Source organism: Balearica regulorum, chromosome Z (genome assembly GCF_011004875.1).
Source record: "Balearica regulorum gibbericeps isolate bBalReg1 chromosome Z, bBalReg1.pri, whole genome shotgun sequence".
Lineage (NCBI taxonomy): Eukaryota > Metazoa > Chordata > Aves > Gruiformes > Gruidae > Balearica > Balearica regulorum.
Genome location: NC_046220.1, coordinates 41,452,212 through 41,462,790, shown reverse-complemented (window position 1 = coordinate 41,462,790; position 10,579 = coordinate 41,452,212). Strand labels below are relative to the sequence as shown.

The window sequence follows — 10,579 nt, the reverse complement described above, 5'->3', positions numbered from 1 at the left end:
TTTTCCCCTTGCTTTTACTTTTAATGCTTTCTTTAATGCAATCTTTTAATGCCTTTCATTGCACAATGCAATTGCACAAGATTTCACTTTAAAAAAAAAATCGTATGAAAATATGGCTCATTTGCTCTCTTGCTACAGAGGCCAGACAGTTCAGTCTTGCAGTACTGTGGTGTGTTCTTTGGTTCAGCTGTAAGGCATTTCTTCCCATCTGCACAGTGGCTGCAGCAAGCTTTCTTTACTTAACTGAATGCTTCTTGACTATCTCAAGGTACTCCTTCACATCGTCAGGAGATCCCAAGACAACAGGCGCTCTTTGGTGGATATCCTCAGGCACTATATCTAGTATTGCTTGATGCCCAGTTGTTGCTATTCCCCCAGCCTTCTCAATAACAAAAGCCATAGGATTGCATTCATAGAGCAGTCGCAGCTAGAAGACAAAAATCACAGAGGCAATGGTCAGTCCAGGCAATGCTGAGAATCATGAAATGTAAATATATTTGGCGTTTGATTTAGAACCAATCAACACTCCAGGTACCCATATTTCATATCAGTTTTTGACTCAAGAATTAAATTATGTGCATATTTCTTTCAAACAAAACACAGTGAATACTGGATTTGCCCAATCTGAGTGCTTTCTCCATAGCTCATGTTTGCCTTGTGCTCTTTGCACAGAGATAAACCTTGTATGTAGGACACAACCTTTAACAAGGCAGCAGACCACGTAGGCCTGTGTGAAAAGAAAAACACTGGCCCTGCGTGCGCCATTAGGTTTCTCTAATGAATAACTGCAACTTATCTGCAACCTGAAGCAATAATTTATGGACAGTTACAAAACAGATGAAAGGTCTTTGCTGAATCAACAGTCCCCTTGTCAGCCTGTAAGTGTTTGATCTTCCCTGACAGACTGTTGTCCTAGCAGAGGCAGCCAGGCATAGCTCCTCCAGATGAGCAGCGTTACCAAGTACAAGATGCAAGTGTTTTTCTCTTTGGCAGAGCTTCTCCTAAGGGGCTCACTACCTTTAGGCTTCTTGCATATTAGCTTGAAATAGGAGTCTCAGGGTAATGTGGGTTTTTTGCTTTGTAATATTTCGCTTGGTTGGGGCCAGCATGGTTGGGGCCACCATCTCATGGCTGAGATGGTACAAAGAAGCCTGTTTGAACAGCACATCCCTGGTACGTTCCATAATCTGAATATGTTTGGGGATAAAAAGAAGTCAGTACAGTTGAAACAGGTTAGCAGCAGCCCTGAGATAGGTGTCTGACAACAGGTTGTTGTCAGTTGTGACAGTGTGCAAGAGGTGGCCATACCCACACACCAGACATGCAAGCTACCAAGTTATAAAAAACATGTTCTGCAATCAAAATACTGATCTGTGATAGTGAAATATCTAGATAATGTAACATTTTCTATAATTGGGCTTATTTTTTACCTTTCCTTTGGGACTTTTGGAGTTCGCAGGATACAGAAAGATTCCTCCGTACACCAGTGTGCGATGCACATCAGCCACCATAGATCCTACATACCTCCCACCATATGGTGAACTGCCATCCTACGGAAAGATATTTAAATAAATGTAACTTTTGAGCACATCAGGGTAATCTGTTCCGTCTCCTCCCCCTTAGTGGTCCTAACATCTAACTTCTCCATATTGTGATTAATTGATAATATTCAAAGTAGTTTTGGAGAAAAGTTCAATTTCCTCTTCATTTTGTAATTGGGAAAATCCAAGGAAAAGGACTGACAGAAGATTTCAGGATAGGTGAGTGCTCTAGAAACAGCAATAGAAAATGCATTGCTCTAACCCTTGGAAAATACTGCATTTCTAGTAGCAAAAAAGATCAAGTGCTAGGAACTGATGGTGGGGTTTTTTCTTTTGCAGCAGAAAAAATTATGAAGGACCAAAAATAGTGATTTTTCGTACTTCTTCTTCTGCCAGCTTCTACAACTTTTTTGCTACAACAAATTCAATAGTTGACTACTGATATTATTTCCTTATTATACTCCAGAGAGTACATTTTAATATCTAAATAAACAACACCTGAAGCCTGGCACAACGCCACGTGACACCACCAGTCTTTGTTCAAAGCAAGATCAGGAAGTCAAGAAGGGACGCAAACAATTAACAATAGTGAATGTTTACACTTCATCAGCTACGTAATAACTCCAGTGATGACAGACGTGAGGCATGAGAACAGACATGATTTTTACTCCTCAGAGCTTCAGGCTTCCTGACACCAGGAAATTGCATGACCACAAATTGGACCCTGAAACTACACGAGCTTTTCAAGTAAGAGGCCCCCTCAAGATCCAGCTCGTGTTGGCACTGAGCAATGACCCACTGCCCTCCCCACCCGGCTCTCCATCTCCTCAGACACTGCAGTGAGGAAGCAGCAATCTAATACATGTCAATCAAATTTCTTCGTCACCAGATGAGACTTCCTCTCTACTTGGCTACCAAATACCCAGTTTTGCCTCCAGCACCGTTACTCGAGGAAGGAAGATAAGAGAAAGAGAGAGAAAGAGAGAGAAAGAGAGAGAAAGAGAGAGAAAGAGAGAGAAAGAGAGAGAAAGAGAAGAAAGAAAGAAAGAAAGAAAGAAAGAAAGAAAGAAAGAAAGAAAGAAAGAAAGAAAGAAAGAAAGAAAGAAAGAAAGAAAGAAAGAAAGAAAGAAAGAAAGAAAGAAAGAAAGAAAGAAAGAAAGAAAGAAAGAAAGAAAGAAAGAAAGAGAAAACTGTAAAAGAGTTGCAGCGCAGTACTGAAGGATGGTGAAATACCTGGTCACATCAACTGCTAATCTAATTATCAGTCCTACATGAAGATACAGTTTCAATAGACAAGAAAGGAAAACAAGCCTGAACTGTGTATGAGACAGTGATTGATCATAAAGTTGGAAATTATGAGTGTGGCTTGTCATCAGAAAGTTTCTCTGAAAGAGGATCTTTTACCTCAGGGAATTTCTTCTTTTTGAGATACTCTGTGACTGCAGGATCAAAGTATTTAGCATAGCCTTCATTGAGACTGTAGATATTTCCCTTTTTTTTGATTTTCACATCCCTATCCACCAAAATGAATTCTCCAATTGCCTAACAATAAGAAAAACAATTTGTTAACGTTAATTGGTCGTTTATTTACGAACCAAGGCAAAATCCATTCATACACACAATTTAGGAAAAATTGACTACAGCTGCCACTTTCTTTAATAATTCAGTACCTACGAAAAAGTGGTATTTGCAGTCTAGATGCAAAGTGTTTTGTTTATCCATAAACCAGAGACAGAGCATGAATCCTGGGGTCATGCAAGCTTCTTCATACTACCATTCCCAGCTTTCTATCACTTTTCTATGCCAAAAAAAAATGCTGTTGCCTGTAAATTTATTTAGCTCTCCACTCTTTTACAAGACTTACAATAAATGTACAGCTCAGAAGAGTTTGGAAACTGAGAGTACCAGTTGATGCAATGCATAAACATCTTCAAATAGCTGTAGACATTAATAAATTCCAGTTCATCTTAGCTTGGGCTAACTGGAAGCCTGGAGTCAAGAGAGCCAATCTCTGTAACCAAGGGATGGTCTGTTTATTTTTCACTAAAGTAAATTTCCAAGTTAGTGCTAAAAATAAACAAAATAACATGCATGCATGCTCAAAGTTAAACCTGCTCTCTGAATATAGACAAAAATACATGCAGCTACTTAAACTGTTACTGAACAGGGAACACCAACTTTTATTTCCTGCTGCTTGACCACTCCAGATTCTAAAAAATTAATACTGGCAGGTGGTACAGCCTCACTAACTGATTACAAAAAAACGGGTCACTAAAGCAAACTACTTTCTGCTATGATCACTATGATTTTATTTTAAAACCTGTACAGGCAATGCATGCTAGAACATGAAATGCACCCACACATGTCACTTACTCTTTTACACATCATGGTAGGATCTGAAAACACAGAAGAAGGTTAAATATTTCTGCTTCTCTGGTTTACTAAGGTCCTAGCATTAAGGAAAAGGCAAACAATTCTTAAAGGGTGTTCTGCATTGCAGAAAACAGCTCATTTTAAATATCACATGACTTGGCACATGCTGTATATTTGCTTCACTGACTCGGCTGTCTTCCCGTTGTTGAATCATGCACAGCACCACTGCAGCTGGCAGGCAGAATGCAAAAATCTCTTGACACTATTGCTGATGGGTTATTAAGTGTACTTCATTTCTCCACCTTAGCTTGAAAATTGCTCCTTTGTTTGATTTTTTGGGGGGACAAACAGTTCTTCTAGACAGTACCTTGTTACCCCTAATAAAGAAACAAAGAAACAGAAGACATTCTCACCGGATCCAGCATGAAACAGTTGACGCCTCCGGCAGAAGTGGCCAGTACCAGCATTGTGGCACTCCCATAGAGAGCATAACCAGCTGCCACAAGATTGCGCCCTGGTTGTAAAGCATCTTTCCCAGAAGGTTCATCAGGGGACACCTAGAATAAGGAGCACAGTCAACTTTACTTCATTTCAATAGTTCTCATGTAACTGGACTCTCTGGGATAGGAATGGTCTTCTACTCCATATCCATGCATGAGGTGGCACAAATGCTTCCATGACCCACCACTGAGATTGCTACTGGATGCGCTAATACAAATTATACGGAGGAGACAAACACATTGATCTAGAAATGCTCTTGTATAAGCCTAGTTGGAATGCAGGAAGCAGGAAAGGATTAAGGAGATAATATAGAGCTGTGCACCTCCTTGCAGGGGATGATGAACATAGCTTGGAGGAAAACTCCGAGGCACAGTTGAAAACGAAGCAATGAAACATGACTCACAGAGTTCACAGCTGATCAAAAGTACTTGGGATATTTTGTTTTGTTTTGATTCATACAAGAATAAAGTTGAAAGTAGTTACTTTGGGATGTATGACAACATACAAAAGATGATTAAAATGGTCATTTGGGTGTGTTTTATCTGACTGACTTTTTCCCCCATCTTGTGACATGTAAGTCCAGTATTTCAAGCTCCCTCAGACAAGGCTTCTGCCTTTCAGAGTGAATTAGACACTTCAAATGCACATGCCATGTTTCAGCTCCAGTTTGTGTTTGAAGCCTGTCCTCAGGCCAACAGGACTATTAGCACAGAGAACAAGAAAGCACATTCCCCAACCATGTGGTATTTTGTCTCAGCACAAATATTCATGAAATCTAAGACCTGATTTGTTTGTAAGGGGTAATATCAGCCAGGCTTCCATGTATGTATAGGTACCTCATCTTCTAAGAGAGTAATGCCAATGCCTCACTAATGTTTTATACAAGTGACTGTGAAACAGCAGGTTTAACTTAAAGCTGGTCCTGAAAGTCTCTTTTACAAACAAGTTTAGTTAGATTTTCTTAAGTCTTCACATGCAATTGTATTTCATCAAAATACAATAGTTTTTCTGTCCTACAGGAAAGCATTTTACCTTTCTATAGATGGCAAAGATGGTCCCAATGGAAACAAGACAGTCAATGTTCGATGAGCCATCTAGAGGGTCTATGCAGACTATGTATTTACCCTAGAAAATACAAAAAAGGGAACAAGCAGATTAGTGACATTATTTTATCCACTTCCCCCAAATAAAAATACTTCAGTAGGTAAGTTTTCTCAGAGACTTTCAAAGCAATATAAACTAAAAGGCTTTTATAGATTTTGAAGGAAGTGAACTCAAATGTTCAGAGTTCTTTGGCCCAGATTTCATTCTTGATTACAACTGTGTGATTTGTGCCACAGCAGAAGGTGGGAAATCTTTAAAGTAATAGATGATGAGATGGGAAAGGTGAAGTTTTCCTACACAGATTTTTATATATATATAGATAGATGTGTGTGTGTATATATATATATATATATAAAAGAGAATACTTTTTAGTTATTAGTTTAACTTTTTTTATTTAATTAATGCCAATCCATTTTGATAGACATCTTGTAATATCTACCATTTAGGCTCCACTTTCTCATCTCTCACAAAATGGCTTTCTGAATTATAAGGAAAAAGACAAGGGAAGAAGGTCAGACTTTTTCATATAGAGCTAAAATTAGAGAGATTAAAAAGGCCTTTAACACCTGACATTCATAAACTATACATTTCACTTTGCCACATGTTCCTCTTTAAACTCCGTAATGAAACACTGTGCTCTGAATGGACAGATAATCAGAAATTACCTTAGCCAGTCTGTTGTCTTATCCTGGTTTTTGGGGTTACTACCACCCCCCACACACACTCCCCCCAAAAAAGGGTCCCTGCCTATTGCTGTGTTAAGGATTCCTGTAAGTACAGGAAATTGCCAGTACAGGGAAAACAGTTGAATCAACTGTGCCTTTTATATAGCTTGTTTTCCCCTTATTTTATTCACATTCATTGTAATGATCATATGTAATAATAGTGTTTATTTGCTTTTCGTTTGATTTCACCCTGCATGCCAGAAGCTTATTTAAGTCCAGCAATGCTCTACTCTGCAGGTAGGAATTCTAGGTAGGAACTCTGATAAAAACATCGTATTAGCTCACATTCAGTTTAGAACAGCATTAACACTGAGCCTCCCTCAGTGATCTTTGAGGATCTAAAAATCATAGTTGTTCAGATCTAAAGCAATCTTTGCTCACCCAATGCCTAAAAAATCAATTTTGAAGATTTCTTAACAGAGAGAGAAAAAGAGAACTGCTTTGACAAAGCAAACATTATTGTATTTTCTAAATTATGTTTTAGTTGTTTGTTTTCACTAAATTTTTACTCAGATTTCTACATGATCGCACCAAAACATGAGCTAGGAAAAGGGAACTATCACTCAACAGATGCGTGCAGACTTGGTAATATAAATAACAACAAATAAGGAAAAATTATTTTTATTTCATTGTTGCTAAGTCTTTCATGGTCTTCATGGAGAATTTGCTTCACTTAAAGAATTTGACCTGCATAGAACAGCTCCCCAGTGTCCTACTGACAAAGCTGCTTTACAAAAGGGCTTGACTGACTCGGAGCACAGTTCCAGAGATCAGATGGGACAAACAAGAAATACATTTCCTCCATAATTAGGAAAGGGTGGGGGGAAATGAAGGTGGGGAGGAACAACAGAGAAAAAAAATAAAACCAACAAACATCAGTCTTGAGAGCATAAATAACAGGACAAATGTTGACTGACACTCTTTCCACCTGTCCCCCCTTCATTTGCCAATATAGAAAAGCATATGTTTTTGGACATTTTTAGCTCAGTTTCAGTTTCTCAGATCTGAAACAATACACCTGAAAAGGCTGATTTGAAATAAAGCTGGGAGAACCTTTAAAGCTACTAACCCTTTTTTCAGTTTCCACTATCACAGCATCTTTGTTTTCTTCTGAGACGATAACACAGGTACTGAAGGATGACTTGAGCATGTTAATCACCAGGTCATTGGAAAGCATGTCCAACTTCTTTACTTGATCTCCTGTCACATTGGTAGACCCAGCAATTCCATAGCTAGAGCGATGGCAAGAGAGAGCATTTCGTGAGAACAGGGCGCTGCGTCTTTCAAAGCGCCCTGTTTCTGGCAACCTTACATTTGTAAAACAAACAGCACTTTTGGATGCTACGTCAGTTCTCTAAGCCTGGTTTTTATTTACTGTCCAGTGGATTCTTGCTGAGACCTGCTAACCTCAGCTGTGGTGGCAAATCTAGAAGGCACTGAGCATGAGGAACACAAAACAAGGAATCACCTGTCAATAATCCCTAAACTACAGGCAAACAGAGCCAGAGCAGGCTGTGAAGGCTGAATTACAGTAATTGTGTTACTGAATGAGCTCTTAACTTGTAGACCTAAATACTGCCCCGGAATCCAAGGCTCAGATATTACAGCTGCATACCCTAGAAGCTAAACCTTCATTAGAAAACTTATACTTGAAAAGTAACAATGAATCTGATGACATTAGTTACACTATAACTTCCTATGCAATTTGCTCCTGGTTGGCAATGTGATGTACGGATTGCAGCAGGAACACTGCTCACAGATAAATCAACGTTTTTATGGTTCAACGTTTTCAGTTTCGATTGTAAGTAGTAAACATTTCCTTGGGAATAAAACTGAGAAATACAAATACGAAACACAAATAAAACCCTGCCAGCTAATCAGAATCAAACCATCTGGCAACAGGAAGTACCAGGAGACCGTGTGATAGGTGATTTCGAAAGCATGCAAAACAGAGAGGGGAAATTTAGCTCTTGGAAGAGAAAAACAATAGCCAGCTCTGCTTACATGCAGACGACTCTTACGTACTTCAGCTACAATTCATTGATTAGCTGAATTCTGGTATTTCAGGTTTTCATAATAATGCTGAACACACTACTTTGAATGTACTGCATTTATTCGGTTTAATGCATGAGACAAAGAAAAAGACCTAGCATAATTCTCTGTCCTTCTCTCTCTGCTACGGTGGCTTGAACATTTTTCTGCAAGTGTGAAAGTGCTTTTAGAAAACAGCGTACTTTGGACGCTACGCTTGCGAGCGGAGGCACAAATCCTCATCCTTAGAGTAAAAACTCCGTGGGGCCAGCAGCTACAGCTCTCAGACCTCGTCTGTTGGGGAGTCCTGGGAGGGGACGGCACGGTGTCCTGCATGGAGACTGCACCTGGGAAGGGACTGTGGCTTCCCCAGCTGCTCTGCACCTCTGCCGCTGGGCAGCACCGAGCATACAGATGAGCCTGGGGATGATCTAAAGAAATGGCGATCCCTGCTTGTTCACATCCCCTGACAGCCAAACAAAATCCCACCATTGGTTGCAAAATGCAGTCCCACAGTGGGAGATGTAGTGCTCAAGGAGGCTCATAAGCCTGAAGCTGGTTACCCCAGGTCTGGTGGAGAGTCAAGTCCACCATAGGGGATCGATCATAAGGCAAGGCTATCAGCACAGGTACCGAACCTGTGGGCAGCTGTCAACAGACACACGCGTAGGACACGTATGGAATGGGACCTTAGACTATCACAAATCAGGACACAGATAGGAAACCCTGGTCTTTACCAATAGACACAGGAGGCATGTGAAAGGGCTAGCACATAGTGATTAAAAAACTATCACAGTTATATAAAGTCTGAAGTCAAGACAGAGAAAAATAGATCTAGTATATGTAAAGTGGAGGATTCTTATTCTCTCTTGCAGTTGCTTCTTCATCATCTTCACTCATCAAATTTTTCAGCTCTCTGACACATTTTGCAGTAAATGCCAGAGGCTTTTTCCTTATTGTGTTTTCCACTGCATGGTTTGTAGAGGCAAATTCATTTTCTCCCTACTACATTTTCCCCCTACTACCTTTTCCATTAAGTAATGAAGCAGCCCATGTCTAAAGTCCTGATCAGTATACAGTTTGGCTTGTCAACAATATGTAAAATACTTACTTAGGGAGATTATTTACCTACAACCAGGTTCGGTTATTTAACATTTCAAGAGCTCTAATTTCCTTCTGATGCATCTCCAGAGCAGCTCCCCTCTGACTGGCTGACTAGAGACACTACTGCTCCTAACCAATGCTCCTTCTAAAGACCTTAGACATCCAAAACCTCATAGAGAAACTCAAGTTGCTATGATGCACTAAAAAAAACCCCAAAAGCCACTGAATTTGATTAAACACCTCATAGCATAAAATGGTGCTTTGATATTGAGCGACTGACTACAATGAGCAATAATTCAGCCATATTTTGGCAGGCTTTGTCTTACAGTCTGTTCGTTTGGTCTTCTGCTTCGAAGCACCCAGACCTGCTGAAGGTTTGCAGGAAGGTCTATCAGCAGCAGGCATCAGTCACAAAGACGGCATGCCTTATATTATTAAAAAGTCTCGGGATCTATTTCGCTTGAGAAAAACAACACTGCAAGACGCAAAAGGAGTTCCTTACAGCACTGTACAAGAGGGTGAGTGCATGCAACACCACTCATGCGCCTTTCGGGTGACACCCACCCCCCACTCCCCCATCCCCTGGACCCGCGGGGATGCGGAGAGGTGCGGGATGCTACCGACGCTTGGTACCCCCCCCCCCCTCCCCGCCCGCCCCCGGCTACCCCGGGACTTACAGGTTGGCGATGCCCGCTTTACGAACGGCGGTAGAGATGGCTTTGATGGCCGTACAGAGGGAGTTAAGGAGTTGCGTGAACTCCCCGGTACCTTTCGCTCTCCTGCCTTCCTCCATCACGAAACGGGTCATGGTGATGACATTGGTGTCGAAAGCGGAGCGGTCCGTCATGATGCCGGCGACGGGAAAGTGGGGCCGGAGCAGTTGCCGACGCCACTAGCCCCCGGTGGGGCGTGACATGGGCGTGACATGGGCGTGACATGGGCGTGACATGGGGCGGGGGGTAGGCGGCCAGAGACCCGGGGCGGGGGGGGTACCCCCCCGCCCCGGGTCTCTGGCCGCCTACCCCCCCGCCCCCGGCCACCCCTTCATCCCTCCAGGCTGGAGGAAGGCGAGGATGGAGATAAGGACCAAAAGAGGGGTCCCACTCCACCTCCCCCCCCCCCCCCCCCCAGCTCCCCCTAACATAACCGCGGTGGGGAAAACCGGCAAGTGTTTATTTTGTGGGTTTTGGGGTTTTTTTT

General features: G+C 41.5%; 1 protein-coding gene across 1 annotated transcript; it reads right to left on the bottom strand.

Annotated features, from left to right (window-relative positions):
* Positions 1–10,279, bottom strand: LOC104642691 (fructose-1,6-bisphosphatase 1). Its single transcript, XM_075740115.1, has 7 exons — positions 10,057–10,279; positions 7,314–7,476; positions 5,448–5,540; positions 4,328–4,471; positions 2,946–3,083; positions 1,431–1,550; positions 1–427 (listed from the first exon to the last, which is right to left on the bottom strand). The coding sequence occupies exons 1-7, from the start codon at positions 10,224–10,226 to the stop codon at positions 236–238; spliced, it is 1,020 nt and encodes a 339-aa protein (XP_075596230.1). The 5' UTR covers positions 10,227–10,279; the 3' UTR covers positions 1–235.
* Between the last annotated feature and the right edge of the window lie 300 nt (positions 10,280–10,579).